The sequence below is a fragment of the Ursus maritimus genome, unplaced genomic scaffold, assembly GCF_017311325.1.
Source record: "Ursus maritimus isolate PB19 unplaced genomic scaffold, ASM1731132v1 scaffold_19, whole genome shotgun sequence".
Taxonomy (NCBI): Eukaryota; Metazoa; Chordata; class Mammalia; order Carnivora; family Ursidae; genus Ursus; species Ursus maritimus.
Genome location: NW_024424341.1, coordinates 52,103,599 through 52,120,989, shown reverse-complemented (window position 1 = coordinate 52,120,989; position 17,391 = coordinate 52,103,599). Strand labels below are relative to the sequence as shown.

General features: G+C 44.4%; 1 protein-coding gene and 1 long non-coding RNA gene across 8 annotated transcripts in view; one reads left to right on the top strand and one right to left on the bottom strand.

The window, feature by feature from the left end:
- Window positions 1–17,391, top strand: part of LOC121103488 — a 120,204-nt gene that overhangs the window by 20,452 nt on the left and 82,361 nt on the right. For all 7 annotated transcript variants that reach the window (XR_005835752.1, XR_005835751.1, XR_005835753.1 and 4 more), the window contains exon 3: window positions 7,121–7,172. This is a non-coding gene — a long non-coding RNA (uncharacterized LOC121103488). The remainder of the gene's footprint in view (window positions 1–7,120; window positions 7,173–17,391) is intronic.
- On the bottom strand, window positions 1,822–11,746 carry CXCL17 (C-X-C motif chemokine ligand 17). The gene is made up of 4 exons (XM_008709685.2): window positions 11,668–11,746; window positions 3,757–3,837; window positions 3,021–3,122; window positions 1,822–2,325 (listed from the first exon to the last, which is right to left on the bottom strand). The coding sequence occupies exons 1-4, from the start codon at window positions 11,744–11,746 to the stop codon at window positions 2,228–2,230; spliced, it is 360 nt and encodes a 119-aa protein (XP_008707907.1). The 3' UTR covers window positions 1,822–2,227.

Below are 17,391 nucleotides of genomic sequence, written 5' to 3'. Positions count from 1 at the left end.
GCTGATGTCCCACCATACCCTGATGCCAATTCATGTTTCCCCTTGAAGGCCAGCTTCATTCCCTGGGCCACTGTTCCACTCCTCTTGGCTGATGAACTGCTCTTCAGTGGAGACCCCACATCTGGTTCTGAGTCAGAATCTGTGACCCAATCATAAAACGTCCTCCACTCTGAGGCTGGTCGCTGTGCGGATATTTGGTGGAGTTTTGATAGAAATCCCCACTCGGTCAAAGATCTCAATTGGGATTTGGCTCCTCGGGCTGGAGCTCTTTGCTGGGCTATAGGGTCTGACTGTCTCAGTCTCTCTTGGAATATAGATTCAGTCTGGACAGGTGATCCATTTTTGGGTCCAGGTCTAGGCTGGGATGGAGGTGTTGATCCAGCTTCCTGTTGAGCTGGAGGTTGCTGTGCTGGGCCAGGTTCTGGTTGGGCAACATGTGCCTCTCTCATTTCTGGCTCCTGTTGAGTTTCAGATTCTTTTCCTGGCCCAGGTCCCTGCTGTGAGGCAGCTTCCTCTTGAGAGGAGGGCTCCCGGTGCATGGGGGGTGATTGCTGTGGTGCAGGCTCCTGTGGGGCAAGAAGTTTCTGCTGCAAAGCTGAATTTTGTTGGGTGCTGATTTCCTGCTGGGATTCAGCTCCCTGTTGGGCAAGGGTCTCCTGCTGAGTGAGGGGTCTTTGCTGTGGAGCGGCCTCATGTGGAGTGCTGGGTGGCTGATGAGTCTTAGATGCTGGCTGGGCTGTGGCTGTCACTTTTGGCCCAGGCTCTGGCTGGGTGATAGGTGTCTGGGGTGGCTTAAGTTCCAAGTCAGGCCGAGATACTGACTTAGAACCTGGCTCCACTGTTGTTACTTCCCTCTCGGGAGGTGTTGCTCTCCCAGGTTTCATCCTTCTGGGCCCCCAAGGCCTCCTTTGTCACAAATCCCTCATTGATTCCTCATGATTGCACCTCCCTTTGGATTCTACTCCTTCATCCTGGCATCCTGGTCTTCCTTTTTAAGACAGTTGGCAAGTGGCACTGCTGACCTCCACTCCTGTGCCAAGTGATGCACTCTGGGCCTCCTGCTGTGGGAGGTGGGATTGGGAACAGGAGGAGGTTGTGTGCCCAGCACTCTCCTACCAGAGGGGAGGGGCTTGCCCTCTTGTGTCATAAATAGGACCCCACCCCACTTACCACTCAGTTCAAGTGTTTTTTCTCTTAAGGCAAGCATCCTAATTTAGTTCTTTGTTTCATCTGGGATGACAGAAGCCAGATTCTGGATGAATGTTCCTTTTTTTTTTCCTCCCTCCCTTTCTGACTTTTCAGGAAAGGGTCAGAGGGGAGGCAGTCTATATACTGTTGTAATAATCTTTATTCTTTATTCATTCTTTCAAATGACTGTCAGTTTAATATCCTTCCATTATTGCTTTGATCATTTTATTTCCATGTTAAAAAAATGACATCTTCCCATTTTTACAGCTTGAAGCCTTTTTCAATGGCATTTGGGATCTTCCACACCATCTCTCTAGCCTCGAACTGTGGTTGTGAATATATGTTTTCTGTACTAGATTGGAAACTCACAGAGTACAATGACCACTAATGATAACGATGATGATGTTAGGAAGAATCATAAATACTAAAATCATTCTATGTGTTGGGAGATTGTGCCAGGGTTTTTTGTTTTTTTAATCTACGTTATCTTTAGTAAGATCATGTTGGATTTGTTGCTATACCTGCTTTCTTTGCCCCACTTATCTCTTACCTCAAAAAGGTTTGTTAAATGGGTAGAAGAATAAAAAATTGGGCAGTGGAGAGGAAGAGTGAGGCTGGTGGTGGGGAGAAGTGTGTGTAGAATCTGGGTAGAGTTTGCAGTAAGCAGGCTAAGGTGGGGATGGAATGAGTTGCCAGACCCCATTTGAAAGAAATGATTTTGACTTACTTCTTTTAAAAATATTTATTGACTTCTGTTTGCTACTTGCCTGGTTATATTTAAGGTTATTTGGGACCAGTTAAGAAACCCGGGTTTCCAGGTTTCTTTCAGGTAACTAAGCTTAAGCCCGGGAAGGGGGGGTGCCCAGGAAAAGACTGACAAGAGAAGAGGGAGCAATAATCTTGGGGAAAATGCTTTGTGAGAACACTGGAGTGGGGAACAGGGAGGGGGAGCCGGAAGTGGGAGAAAAGCATCCTCTAGGTGAGCTCACTAACATCTTTACTGAGAATGTTGCATTGGGAGAGTGAGCCCTCAGAGCTCCTATAAAGGCAGAGCAAAGCTTGCTAGCTGACATTGTTTGAGAAATTCCCGGCAGGCTCTGGAGTGCTTGTTTGGCTTCCTGTGGTGCCTTTGGTGCCCTAGGGTGAAAATAAAGATTAACGTTAAAAACGTTTAAAAAAAAAGTTTTAAAAATTTAATTTTTATGAAAGCTTTAAAATGATATAAAAGTAAGACTCGTCCAATGGAAAAAATTAAAAAAATTTAAAAGTTAAAATTAAAAAAATATATTCTTCACTCCTCATTCCTCAGAGCTGGATGCTTAACCAACCGAGCCACCCAGGTGCCCCCCAAAATAAAATATTTAAAAATAAATAAATTTTTGATAGGTACTACCAAATTGTATTTTCTACCTGCAGTAATAACGATCTTGATTTATCTCATTCTTCATAATATCATAATTTCAATCAGTTTAATTTGCCAGTTTACTTTTTATATGACATATAAAAACTTCTCAAGGGAGGAACCAGATTCTATTTGACATCTTCAGAGATCAATGACCAGGTCCCCTGTAGTTCCATCTCCCTCCACTTTGATAAGCAATGGGCTTCTAAAATCTAAGAATTTTGTCGAAACTTTCTAGGATTAGGAAAATTGTATCCGCCTCCCTTCCTCTTCTTATTTCCTCAAGTTGACACTGAGTAGAAAGGGCTGAGAGGTGTGCTTATCTTGGTCTTCATTTCACTTCACTTGTCTGTTCTCAAGCCCTGCTCCATCCCTAGTTGACTCCACAGAGTGACTCTGGTTTAAGATAGGTCATTCTTTTGAAACTTACTGGTTTTCTTCACACTGGCCTTGAACTGATCACAGGGACACTGCTTCTTTGGCATCTCAGGCACCGTCATGAGTTTTCTTTTAGGGGCTCTCAGGAACCAGTCTGAAATAACAGGGTTGGTGCTTAGAGGGGAAGGTTAATATCTTTGAGAATAGGGAGTAGGGCAGGGTTTTACTTGCCATCTTTTTCAGACTGCAGTGGAGGTGGGAAGAGGGCTCAACACAGAACCGTAGGGATACCCAGTTATATGAGTACCAGGATTTCTGAGTTGTTTTGCCCAACCTGTATTGACAAGCATTTGGTGGCAGGTTTGGAGGGGGCATCAGGATATCATTAAGGAGACCAAAAAATTAAGAGAAGATCTAGGCGTCTGCCTTTGACTGCCTTAACTTGACCCAGCATTTTGCCTCTCTGATTTCAGTCTTATTTATGGCTAAACGAAGATCAAAAACAAGATCCAGGAAGTTTTTGGAAGGCAGCCCTCGGTTCTTGGGGAAGAGTAGGGGAGAAGGGGCAGCCAGAGATTGAGCCAGCTCCCCCTGGATCTTGGCAGGGTCCTGCTTTTGCTAGAGACTCAGGAAGAAGACAAGCATTGGTGCCACATGTGGTGGGCTGGTGGAGAAGGCAGTGGGTGAAGTCAGCTCAGAAAACATCTGTACTGATGTGTGGGGGGCGGGGGTGGGGCTTAGGGGAGAGAGTTGGATCGTGATGGTGCAGTGCTATTGTTGATACTAACCTTTGCACTCACATTCTTGGCCGCCTTCATGGAGCCACCTCTTAGAAGCCTGGCGATGGTCCCGTTGGCCTCTGGCGACCCCTGGTGGAAGGAAACACGGCCCGGCCAGACACCGGAAAGGGACAGGTCCAACAGAAATGGTCCCCCAGCATTGTGCTACCTGCATCAGTGGATTTTCCTTCCTCTTTTTTTTTTCAAAGATTTTATTTATTCATTTGAGAGAGAGAAAGAAAGAAAGAGCACAAACAGTGGGAGTCCCAGAGGGAGAGGGAGAGGGAGAAGCAGGATCCCCACTGAGTAGGGATGTCAGCTGGATCCCAGGACCCTGAGAACTGACCTGAGCTGAAGGCAGACGCTTAACTGACTGAGCCACCCAGATGCCCCTCCTTCGTTTTTTTTTTTTTTAAGATTTTATTTATTTATTTGACAGAGAGAGAGAGACAGCCAGTGAGAGAGAGAACACAAGCAGGGGGAGTAGGAGAGGAAGAAGCAGTCTCCCAGGGGAGGAGCCTCATGTGGGGCTCCATCCCAGAACACCGGGATCACGCCCTGAGCCGAAGGCAGATGCTTAAAGACTGAGCCACTCAGGCGCCCCTTCTCCTTCCTTTTTTATTCAGGGATCTAGGGTACTTCAAGAGAGTATTTTAAATGGATAAGGAATTGAGGTTTAAAATCTGGCTTAGAGAAGAGCTTAGGTGGAGGTAGGTGGGAAAAGAATGGGTTTTGGGGCGAAGACAGGACAGAAGATGGGCATTAATCAAGACCTGACGGGGCACCTGGGTGGCTCAGTTGGTTGAGCATCTGACCCTTGGTTTTGGCTCAGGTCATGATCTCAGGGTCATGATCTCAGGGTCATGGGATTAAGCCCTGCATCGAGCCCTGTGTCCAGCTCTGTGCTCCAAGTGGAGTTGGCTTGGGTTTCTCTCTCTCCCTCTGCCCCTCCCACCCTTCTCCTGCTCTCTCTCTCTTTCTCTCTCAAATAAATAAATAAATCTTTAGGAAAAAAAGAAAAGACCTAACAATATGCCCTAGCCCCAGCACACATTAAAATTCTCATGACTTAAAGAATGAGAACCAGGAGCAGATTATTCCATAATCTAGTCAGGATCTTCACTTGACCTTCAAGTTCTGTGTATTTGAATCCATAATCCCAGTTCAACTATAAAAGGATGGTATTTACCTTTGTGCCTCTGGAACAAATCCACTCCTCTTTTGGCTTCTACTCAAGTCTGTCTTATCACCTGATGCTGTCTTTTTCCCATTTTGTGATACCTAAAATATTTCTATGACAATCAAGAATGATGGTTGATAGACTTGAGATTCCGGGGCTAGAAGTGGGCCCAGATGATGCTGCTTTTGTATAGTAGTTTCTGATATTTCCTGTAAGAATTATTAGGCCTTCACATGGTTCCCCGTTGTATTTAAAGGCATCTCTCTTAATGCTCAGTTATATGTATAGTTTGTTGTTGTGGACTTTGTAGTTTCTGATACTTCCTGTAAGAATTAATTATGCCTTCACGTGGTTCCCCATTGTATTTAAAGGCATCTCTCTTAATGCTCAGTTATATGTATAGTTTGCTGTTTGTTGTTGTGGACTAAATTGTGTCCCCCCAAATTCATGATGAAGCCCTAACCCCCAGAATGACTGTATTTGAAGATAGGGCCTTTAAAGAGATGACTGAGTTAAAATGAAGTCAAGTTAAGATGAAGTCATTATGGTGGGTCCTGATTCAGTCCCACTGGAGCCCTTATGAGAAGAAGAGATCTGGGGGTGCCTCGGTGGCTCAGCTATTGAGCATCTGCCTTCGGCTCGGGTCATGATCCCAGGGTCCTGGGATCGAGCCCTGCATCGGGCTCCCTGCTCAGCGGGAAGCCTGCTTCTCCCTCTCACACTCTCCTTGCTTGTGTTCCCTCTCTCGCTCTCTCTGCCAAATAAATAAATAAAATATTAAAAAAAAGAAGAGATTTGGGCAAAGAGATACCAGAGATGTGAGAAAATAAATTTCTGTTGTTTCAGCCCCCCATTCTGTGCTATTTTGTTAGGGCTTCCCTAGGAAACTAAAAATCTTTCTCCCACCGAGCTCAGTAGTCATTCAGCTACAAACGGCTGACACATGGTAGGCACTTGGTAAATGTTTGTTCAATAAGCAAATGAACAAGTTGTCTGGAGAGGGCCCTTAGAGATCCTGTGGTTCAATCCCAGGCTCTTTCCCAGACTTGTGCCCTTTCTGCCACACAGATGGAAGGTGTTGCATCATTTCCCCAAGTGCTAGTTACAAATGTTCTCATGTGCTGTTTTGAGTGCTATTACAATAATTTAAACAGGCACACATAGCCCCTGCCATCTAAACTTTTCTAATATTTTACTCTCACCTGACCTCTACTTGTAGTTCCAGAGGAAAGCCACAGAATGCTATAGCCAGAGGGAATCTTGGTTGTTATTTAGTTGAATCTCTTTATTTAGTAGAAGTTTTTTCATTCTAAATGTAATATAGCTATATTAGAGGAAATTTGGAAAGTACGAAAAAAGGAATCTTTACTCTTACCATCTGGTGGTATTTTGGTATGTTTCCTGCATATGATTTTCTTTATACAGTGATAACCATAGTACATGAACAAGTTTCTTTTTGTTCACTTTATAAGCATGTTGCTATGTCATCTTCATAATGGACATTTTTATTAACTTTTTTTTTGAGAAAGAGAGAGAGTGTGAGTAGATAGGGGCAGAGAGAGAGAGAGAGAGAGAATCTCAAGCAGGCTCCATGCCCAGGCAGAGTCCTACTCAGGGCTGGATCCCACGACCCTGAGATCATGACCTGAGCTGAAATCAAGAGTCGGACACTCAACAAACTGAGCCGCCCAGGCACCCCCCTTTAAAAAAAGAATTTATTTATTTATTTGTTTGAGAGAGAGAGAGAGTGCATGAGTTGGGGGAAGGGGCAGAGGGCGAGGGAGAAGCAGACTCCCCACTGAGCAGAGAGCCCAGTGACAACTCAGGGCTTGATCCCAGGACCCCAAGATCATGACCTGAGCCCAAGGCAGACACTTAACTGAGCCAGCCAGGTGCCCCCATAACAGACATTTTTAATGACTACATAATGTTCCCAATAAGCATATGAGCTCCAAATTATTTAACTGTTCACTCATTGCTGAATATTTAGATTGTTTTACTTTTGGATATTGATAATTTTCTTTATGTTTGTAACTGTTTTCCAAATGTTAGGTTATTGTCTTGGGCAAGATTTCCCAAAGTGGAATTGCTGGGTCAAAAGTTAAGAACAGTTTTATGTTTCTTGATATTATTACTAAATTGCTTGTAAAAGGGTTGTACTAATTAACTAAATCACTGTCCCTTTTTTTTCAGATGAGGAAACTGAGGCCCAGAGAGAGCAAATTAGGTGCCCAAGTTCACTAAGGTAATGGTGACCCATCTCAAGCTAAAACCCAGGTCCAAGTGTCTTAGTCTGTTGTTCTTTCTGCAGCCTTTACAACCCTAATTCCATGGTGTAACTTAAAATGAAGCTGCACATTCCTATAATAGTATGTTTCCCAAACCTCAGATATTTCTGGACCACCTTTATGATGCCTTCTGTAGCTTTTTCTTTAAACAGATTTAACTTACAAAACAGCCTCATCCTCTGCAATATTATCTGTGAGATTAGGGGTTTGATACATGTTTAGATTTTTTTCTAACATGCATTAACACAAACATAAAACTATTAAAGTAAAAGCTAATTTATGTCCTACTGAAAATCAATTTTGGAAGATATTGATATAGTGGAATAAGCATGAACTTTACATCCAGGCAGACCTGGCATCAACTACCTGCTCTGTCACTTAACGATATAGTCTCGGCTTTGATCTTTGGTACTCTGGTTTATAAAACGAGATTAGTAGTATCCACCTTGGAGAATTAGGAATAAATGGGCTGCTGGAGGTGCCCAATGGCCAGTGTCCAAGTAGTAATAACCAATAATGATGGTTATTATTGTGGATATTATTGCAGACTTCTGTCACTCAGTCCCAAAGAGGGTGTCTATTGCTGGAATGTTAGGTTTGTTGCTTTCTGCTGACCTGTATGTGTAAAGAGGTTACTCCCACTTGTTAGGACTTGTGGTAGATCTATCATTTTGACCTCCCTGTTCCACTACATATTGACTTTATGATTTCGGGCAAGTTGTCTAACCTCTGTATTTCATTTACCTAATTTGTAAAATGGGGCTAATAATAGTCCGCTAGTGTGTGTGCGCATGCATCTGTTTCCTAGCTTTGTCCACTAGAGGGCCTAGAAGCACTAGCCCCTAGTAGCCATGGGCAATACCTTAGCGCCCACGGTTTGTGAATACCGTTCTCCAGTGAAAGGAACCGGAGCTCCTTGGAGAAACGGCTGATTCCAAGGCCAGGGAAGTACAAGATGCGCCTTTCTGAAGTATCAGAAAGTCCAGAACTGCTAAAAAATGATATGTTAAAAAGACAGAGAAGCCTACTTGCAGGACCTCTCAATAGTCAGTTTTGAGACAATATGAACAACATAATAAATAATGATAGTAATGGATTATAATCCATAAATGTCCATGAGTCTTTACTCATAGAAATAAATAATTCAATAAATAAATGGGAGAGAAGAAGCTTTTTCTTATAGTAGAATCCCAATTAATAAATGTAGAAGGAATGATGGAAATAGAAAATCACCATTTGGCTAATACCGTAGTAACATTTGTTGAAGGTGGGAATCATCAGTGGATTTTAAAAATTAGTGGGCAAAAGTCTGATGAGAAGAAACAGGCTCTTTGCATGGTCTTACAGTATCTCTCCACAAGATACTTATTAATTACAGTGGGAAAAAGAGTAGCTTTCCAGTAGAGAAACCTGACAGGCACCACCTTAAGCAAGTGTTCAAAATGAACATCATCAGTAGTTGAGAATGATCAGTATCATGGGCCGTCTGATGTGATGCATGGAGAAGGCACACGTGACTTCTGTGGTATTCTTGCCAAAAATGCATAATCTGAATTTATTCATGAAGAAACATCAGACAAACCAAAACTGAGGGGCGTTCTACAAATAACTGACCAGTACTCTTCAAAACTGTCAAAATCATGAAAGAAATGGAGGATGAGAAACTACTCTAGCCTGGGGAAAACCAAGGAGACATGACAGCTTTACTCAGTGTAGCATCCTGGATTGGATTCTGGACCAAAAAGGGACATTAATGGGGTGATTAGCAAATCTGAATATTACTACATTTATTAGTAGTATTATGTCAATGTTAATTTCCTGGTTTTGATAATCATGTTATGGTTATGTAAGATGTATTTGAAAAAAATTGGATGAAGGATATATGGGACCTCTGATTATTTTTATAGCATTTCTTAAGTCTGAAAAATGAAAAGTGAATTAAAAAATACATTATATATCTGTGAGGACATAATGAGGTAATATGTGTTAGAAATTGCCTGCCACATAGGATTGCTTAACGCATTTCAGCTATTATTGCAGATAACTTTATAGTTAATGATATTATAAGTAATAATCTATTATTATAAGTGATTTGTTTCCTAACATTTTCATATATTCTTATCTGTTCTCCCTCTCTGTGAAAAACACACTGTGCATGTATGTGGTTATTTTAAGAGATAAAGTAAGATCAGATTTTATTTTGAGAATTGGGGGGGGATGGGAGGGTGAGGGATGTTGTTTTCTCTAGCCAGAGGGGTGCTGCAAACCTGTGTTTGGCCGGGAGACTGGGATGGAGCCGGAAGCGGCTGTAATAGCGACCTGGCGGCAGAGCGAGCTTTCCCCAGTTCATAGCCACTGTGCCTTAGGAGCTGCTTGAGATATTTTCCTCAGGCCATTTATTGAATCCTTGCTAGGTACACATTATAGATCATTTAATATTCACAACAATTATGTGTTCTAAATGGTATTTTACTCATTTTAAGATGGTAAGACGGGCTCCAAAAAGTGAAACAGCTTGCCTAATTTGCAAAGTAAGGGTGGAACAAGGATTTGGATCTAGGTTCGCTGGGCTCCAAGGCCGAGTCTACAGGTCTAGGTAAGTCTAAACGTGTAGCCAGGTTTGAGAACTATTGCTATAGAGCAGGGGTTCTCAGCTGGGAGTGGTTTCCCCCTCCAGGGTACATCTGGCAACATCTGGAGTTAACTTTGTCTGTCTTAACTGGGGCCAGGGGTGGAGAAGCTGCTATTGGCATCTAGTTGGTGGAGGCCACACAGATGCTGGTGAACATCTTACAATACACAGAACAGCACCCTACAGCAAAGAATTGCCCAGCCCCAAATGTTAATAGAGCTGCTATCAAACCCAGGTGTAGAGTCTTTTAAGGGCAATGTTTTGAACTTAGAAACCTGAGCATTTATTCTTTCACTTAGCAAATATTTACTGAATACTATACTGGATAGTGTGAGGGATATGGAAGCAATATACCAGATTGTGCCACCAAGGAGGTTACAGTCTAGAAGGGCAGGGGTGGAGGTAGGAAAGGCACACCAATACCTTCAGTATAAGACAGACTATGACAAGTGCAAAGAAAGAGTCAGGTTTGGACTAAGCATATTCACAGGACGGAGGGCTCATATCTGGTCGAGAGAGGAATCAGGGAGGCTGTGAGGAGGCGTTGGTTTCTGAGCTGAGTGTATGAGTGAATGTAAGCTAGTGGGAAAGCACAAGACCCATTCAGGGAACAGCCAACAGTCTAGTTTAGGTGGAGCACAGAGCATTTGTTAGTTATATGGGTGGATTGAAAGACAGGCTGTGGTTAGAGCTTTGAATCAAGGGTGAGGACTCTAGTCTTGGTGTCTGTGACAATGATGGAAAAGCCTTCCCCTCCAGATTGGCAGTCTAGGTCCTAGCACTATGGGGCCCAGCACCTCCCAGAGATCTCTTTCTACAAGGGAAGGGAAGTTTAAGATTGGGGTGGAGTAAGGTGAACTTCTGATTTTAAGGATCGAGTTGATGTTAAATATGTAACAAAGCTATTTTACCTCAAAGTAGTCCTTGGGGAGTTGGTTCTCTCGAGTAGAGAGATACATGAGGTGAGCTCTCTCTGCATGGTTGCTCTGCTGATGGCAAAGCCATCACTGAGATGTAGTGAAAGCTGGAGCTGATTTGGAGCCTCTAACCTAAGGCCTGCTTCCCAACAGGTGAGTTTAGTATGGCTAAAGCTTCCAGTATGGATACTATCTGGTGATACGCTTTTTCTAGTTTATTACTTTACCATTAAATAGCATTAACGATTATTGGTGGCATTCTGGTGCACTATGAAGAACATAAGCAAGGACATCTTATCCCCCGTGAATGTACAGTTGCCTTCAACACCTTTACACCACCGTCACCAAGACTGGATCTTCTGGAAAGGGATTAGGGGCAGAAAGTAAGGGAGCAGATTTTTATTAAAACATTTTTTTGAAGATCTTATTTATTTATTTGACAGAGAGAGAGCACAAGCAGGGGGAACAGCAGGCAGGGAGAGAGGGAGAAGTGGACTCCCCGCTGAGCAGGGACCCCGATGTGGGATTCGATCCCACGACCCTGAGATCAAGACCTGAGCCAAAGGCAGACAAGCAACCGACAGCCACCCAGGTGTCCCAAGGAAGCAGGTTTTTATTGAGCCAGTATATATCTATATTTTGCTGGCTACAGTTTCAGACATTTTGATACCCACTATCTCATTTCGCTCTCACAACACTCTTTGGATGTAAGTATAGTCTTCCCCTTTTTGTAAATGAGGAACCAGGCATTGACAGAAGCTAAATTGTCCCAAATCTCTGTAGCTGGAAGGGGCTACATTTCAATGCATGGTTGTTTTTTTTTGGGGGGGGTCATATTTTCTTCTCTGTTTTGCCACATTTTCTCCCCCCTGTTTCCCCTTTATAGAAAATTAATCTTATTACCTGGATTTGGGCTGCTAGAGACCACAGGCATCAGCATTAGTGGCAGCAACAGAAGGAGAAAAGAGATTAGAATTTTCATTGCGACTGTTGGTGCTGCTGTGAGTCACTTGAAGAGATTCTGGAGGGTTCCCAGTTGGAGGCTCCGGATGTCTTCCTTGGGATGGCGGTCTGGGCTTTAATCCCTGGCCAGTGTTCCCATTAGAGGGCCAGAACAGCTAAGTGACGCTGACCTTGTTAGGTAACAGGTTTACAGGAATCTGGGAGGAAAAACTGGCCAAACAAAAGAAATGAAGCATTCTTAAGAACACAAGAAGCTGACTGACAGCTTGGCAGCAATACTGGTTCCCTCCCCTCCTCCTCCCCCACTCCCTACCCCCCAGGGTGCTATGATTTCTTCCCCAAATCTTTTGCTCTTTGAATTTCCTTATACCTTTTGGTGATGCTTTCTAGCTTATTATAGGGCAGGAAAGAAAGTACTAAGGGTCGGCAGAAGAGAGGATGACATGGTCTGTTTCCCCTCTGTCCTCCGGGCCCCTGGAGCAACAGGAGTGTTGCTTGAGAAGTTGCCCCGTCCTCACTGTGTTTACAATTTCCTCCCCATTCTGGGGCCACATAAGTAAAGTGGGAAGCAGAGAGGACTGAAGAGGAGAGGCTATTTCTCTCTTGGTCAGAACATTGCCCCTGAAGCAGTGCGTCAAACTGGGCCTCCTTGTTTTTCATCAGGAAGATGGCTGTGGCTTAGTTGCTCCAGACTAAAGGAGAAAGAACTGGGTTGGTGGAAGACCCCCAGGACTTCAAGTCCAAGAAGTTTTGAGAAACAGGAACCACAGGAGGGAAGGAGCCCTTAAAGGGTGTTTGCCTGCGCTGTTGGGGTTGTTGGCTCCAGACCTTGTTTGGAAATAGCCCAAGGCAAAGGAAGAAGGTAATACTACTTGGAGTAACGATTAAGGGTTACAGAACATCAGTACTTACTAAACTTGACTCATTTCAGAGACTTTGGGAAATATACTCAAAGAAAAAGGAGAGACGGGCTTGAATGCTGACTGATAGTTTGCGGGGGCTGAGGGAAAGGTTAACAAGGAAGTCCTCCCTGGCAGCGTCCAGGCAGGAGTGAGAACAGGTGGCGTGATTGTTTGACCTCAGAGGAGGGGAGAGGCAAGGCATGAGTCAAAAAACCCCTTGTGATTTCCGTATGATCATTCTTACCCTCTCAATTTTCAAATTATTGCTGCTTATCGACATGTTGGAGAGTAGATTATAGACTTTGTACTACAAAGTTTATAAAGCACCTTCAAGAGGCAGGCACAACAGGGATTGGCCTCCAGTTGAAAGCTTGGGCTTGGTCCTAGCTTGGTCTGATATAAACCACGGATGTGGTTTCTCTGGAAAAGTCTAACAATGGTCTCTGTCCTCAGGAGGCTCAAATCTAACCAGCGAGATGACATATATTCATAAAAACCTAGAGATGGAACTGGAACCAAACTCCAGAAGTGGCAGGAGTTCACTGTGGGCTCAGAGTCACTCAGGGGACCCTGGGTTAGGTGGAGCTTGGATGGGGTCTTGCTGGTAGGGTAGAATTTGTGTTGGTGGAGGGCAGAGAGGAGGGGAGTGCAGAAAGGAGCATAGAGCTAATTGGATGGGGATCTTTGAGGGGAGTGGGGGGTGTTATTATTCGTTTTCGTGTTCCTGAACTTATGTAGGGCCTGGCACTTTGGGAGTACTCTATCAATGTTTGTTGAGTTAAGCGATATTCTCGTAACACTTTAACTAGGCCTGGTATGTTAGGAAGCATGTGAAAAGTGGAGTCCATTATCAGAAAGAAACTTTCACTGATGAATGGTCACGTATCATCAAGGGACCTGCTGGGAGTGCTTTCCTTTGCCCACTGAGTTATCTGTCAGTCCGCTCGCAGGCTGTTGTGGTGGTCAGCGAGCCACTTAGCCTTCCTCCTGGTCCCCTCAGTCCTGGCTCCCTGTCAGTTCCCTATGTCTGGTTTTCTCCTCCAAGGACTTGGGGTGGGGGGGTTGCGTCCTGGGTACTGCGGAAGGGGGCTTTGGGTCCTGGGTACTGTGGAAGGGGGCTTTGGGTCCTTCAGGCCCATCGATATAAAACAACCCCAAGATAAACAGACTTTTTTCTTGTTAATATTGACAACCACTTAGAGCCCATCTTGAGAACATTATTTGTTTCAACATAGCCTCTCTGCCTTACTAAGCTCCCCCTTCAGGAATGTGGTAAGGGAAAAGTGGGGAGAAAATACCATTCTGCTCCTTTTTGGTTTCCTGACTCCACAGTGTACTTAGTAGACATTCAGAAATGTTTGTTGATCGATTCCATGATTCATGCTGCCCTAATAATCATTTAGTCATACATATATTCAGTAGATCATGTGCCTGGTTTGCTAGGTGGTAGCTACCAAGAAGAAGGTGTGAAGCTGTCTCTGAGGGGCTCTTACTAAATATAGAGACCCACTAGGGGCTCACCTAACTGCTCCATTTCACAGAATGGAAATTAAAGCACAGGGAAGTTATATGATTTGGGTAACATTATATAGTTCTGTTAGCCTCAAAGCCACAGGACTAACACTCAAGTTTCCTGATCTGCTAGAATTTCTGTTCGTGTGGCAGCTGTGGTGAGCTTTAACAGGAGAGAGTGGACCTTCAGAATGAGCCCACAAATGCCTTGAATTAACCAGAATGAAATGGCTGGCCCAACTATGACCATCTGGGACATTTGCATTATTACTGTTTTTTTTTTTCCACTTTGAGCTTGAAATGAGCAAAACTGAGCCCAGAAAACAAGAGTGGAAGATTTTCACAGGGGCTTGTTGGGGTGGCCCTCAAAAGTCTGTGTCTACCTCTATCGAGGTGTTTCCCACTGAACTGTGATGGTCTGGCTTTGAATTAGGTTCCGTCCATAGCCCAGAGCTCAGTGAGGGCAGAGCCCGGGTCTGGTTCATCTTTGTGTCTCCAGCGCATAGTACATAGTCTAATAAATATTTCTTAAAAAATAAAACTGAATATGGGGCTCCTGGGTGGCTCAGTCAGTTGAGCGTCCAACTCTTGATTTTGGCTCAGGTCATGATCTCAGGGTCATGAGATCTAGCCCCTAGTTGGGCTCTGTGCTCAGCAGGTATCTTTTTGAGAGTCTCTCCCTCTGCCCCTCTCCCCTCTTTCTCAAAATAAATCTTTTTTTTTTTGAAGATTTTATTCATTTGAGAGAGAGAGAGCACAAGCTGGGGGAGCAGCAGAGGGAGAGGGAGAAACAGACTCCCTGCTGAGCTGGGAGCCCAACATGGGGCTCCATCCCAGGACCCTGGGATCATGACCTGAGCGGAAGGCAGACGCTTAGCCATCTGAGCCGCCCAGGCGCTCCTCAAAATAAATCTTCTCAAAAAACTGTAAAGTATACACCAACAGAGGTGTGGGGTGACTGAGCCGCTGCACAAGTAAGAAGAACCAGTGTCGTCACATCAGCTGATGTGGCTTTCTAATACGGGTCTAGCACCCAGAATGGGGAAGCATGTGGTCCTGTGGCTCTGCTGCTCTGGTTAGAACACTCCTAGAATACTGAGTTTCCGCTATGCTGGACACACTTCGCTGGCCCACTGGAAAGGGACAGAAGAGTGTAGGGACTTCAGGATTGTCATTTGGGAGAGGTCTGTTTTGTGAAAAGGTGTTAGGTGTGTTTCAGGGCTGACAGACAGTAGGACTCGGACTGGTGAGTGTGCAGCAGACACATTCAGCTCAGGATGAGAAAGAGCTGTCACAGCAAAGTAAATTTCCTTGGAAAATTACAAGTTTACTGACGGAGTTCAGGCAGAGGCTGGATGTCTGAAAATGTGTCACAGTAATTTTTTGTTGTTTTTGAAGGTTACAAGGGCAGAGCTTGGCTTGGAACCCAGCTTCCCCACTAATACATTTTATTACGTATTATAAAAGCTACCCTTTGAAATGTGACATTACTGTATGGTGCAGGCTGATGTCTGTCTGACAGCTGCTTCCGGTCATTGTGGGTGGTTGTGATTCTCTTAGTTAATCTTTGACTTGGACTTCACCCCCTCTGCCAACCCCCACCCCCTTCACTGGTGAGAACAGTGAGTTTTAGTGCATTTACTGGTAACGGCCACAAGATGGCAGCGCTGCACCACTGGTATTTCCTGAGACCCCCTACTCAGGCCTGGACAAGTATGTAGGTGTGTGTTGGGGGGGGGGCGGCGGTGTTAGAATGAGGGAAAAATGAATGAAAAAATGAATTAGACACAAATGAAGTGAATAGGTAATTTTTTTCCCCTGTCAAGTGACAGAGTTGAGGTGAGTCTAAAACCACTGCATTTTTAGAACTGGAACGCAGTTTTTTTTTTGTTTTTTTTTTTTTCAAATAAAGATTTTATTTATTTGAGAGTGAGCATCTGCGCACATGAGTGGGGGGAGGGGCAAAAGGAGAGGTAGGAGCAGACTCCCTGCTGAGCGTGCGTCTCCAGACGGGGCTGGATCCCCGGACCCTGAGATCATGACCTGAGCCGAAGTGAGATGCTTAACCCACTGAGCCCCCCAGGAGCCCCTGGAACATACTTTAGAGAAGGGTCTCAAACCTTAATGTGTTTACAGATCCCCTTGTTTAAATACAGGAATGATTCCTCTGGTGGGGCCTGAGATGCTGCATTTCTTTTTATTTATTTATTTATTTATTTATTTATTAGACAGAGATAGAGACAGCCAGCGAGAGAGGAAACACAAGCAGGGGGAGTGGGAGAGGAAGAAGCAGGCTCATAGCGGAGGAGCCTGACGGGGCTCGATCCCACAATGCCGGGATCACGCCCTGAGCGAAGGCAGACGCTTAACCACCGTGCCACCCAGGCGCCCCGAGATGCTGCATTTCTAATAAGCTTCTGGACGATGCCGGTTGCTGCTGGTTGGTGGGCCACACTTTGTGTAGCAAAGCTTTTAAAGGTCATTTAGGGATGAGGTCTCACTTCTCCTGATTTATGGGTGAAGAGAAACTGAAGTCCAGAGAGAGTATGTAACTAGCCTAACAAAGTCATGACTTTAGCGTGTAACTTTTTGCATTTAAACCCAAGCTTCTGACTCTTAGTCCATTTCTCACTCCACTCTATTGTGTGGCCCCCTTTACTGTTGTTAGTGGCATCTTTTTGGTATAGGAACCCAGAACCCTGATTTTCGCCACTGTCCCCTTTGGTCTTTGCTCAAGGCATTGCTTTGGTTACTCTCTTACTCAAAATCTTGGGTGGCTCTTGTGTAACTACAAGATCAAGTTCAAATGTCTCTGTCTAGTTTTCATGCTGTACCACATGTGAATAGCATATGTATGGCACTTTGGCAAGCTTACCTAGGTTCCCTGTTTCTTTATCTTATTTTCCCACCATACTTCTCCCTGCTCCTTCCTGTTCCCTAAACATACCAGGTTCAGTCTTCTCTCAGTGGCAGTGCTATTTGCATGGGCTTTGGAGTTAGACACACCTGCTTGTTAATCCCAGATCCATCACTGACCTTGGCAAGTTATTTAATCTTTCTGAGGATTGGCATCCTGTGAAATAACCCCAAGCGATGGTTGGGAGGATTAAATAAAACAACGCGCAAATCCCCCTCATTCCTGAAATCCCCCTCCAAATTAGCATCTCCAGTGGTGCCTGACACCTGATTCCCTGTGCTTATGTTTCTCATTGTTTCTGTTTCTCTAAGACAACCTTTCCCAGGCATTCCT

Bases quoted from the DNA above. Each gene is read 5' to 3' on its own strand.
- CXCL17 (XM_008709685.2), bottom strand. From the start codon at position 11,746: ATGAAAATTCTAATCTCTTTTCTCCTTCTGTTGCTGCCACTAATGCTG. The intron at 3,123-3,756 runs GTTAGTATCAAC...CTGTTATTTCAG, and splicing joins CCAAGAATGTGAGTGCAAAG to ACTGGTTCCTGAGAGCCCCT. The intron at 2,326-3,020 runs GTAAGTTTCAAA...TTTTCACCCTAG, and splicing joins GGCCAGTGTGAAGAAAACCA to GGCACCAAAGGCACCACAGG.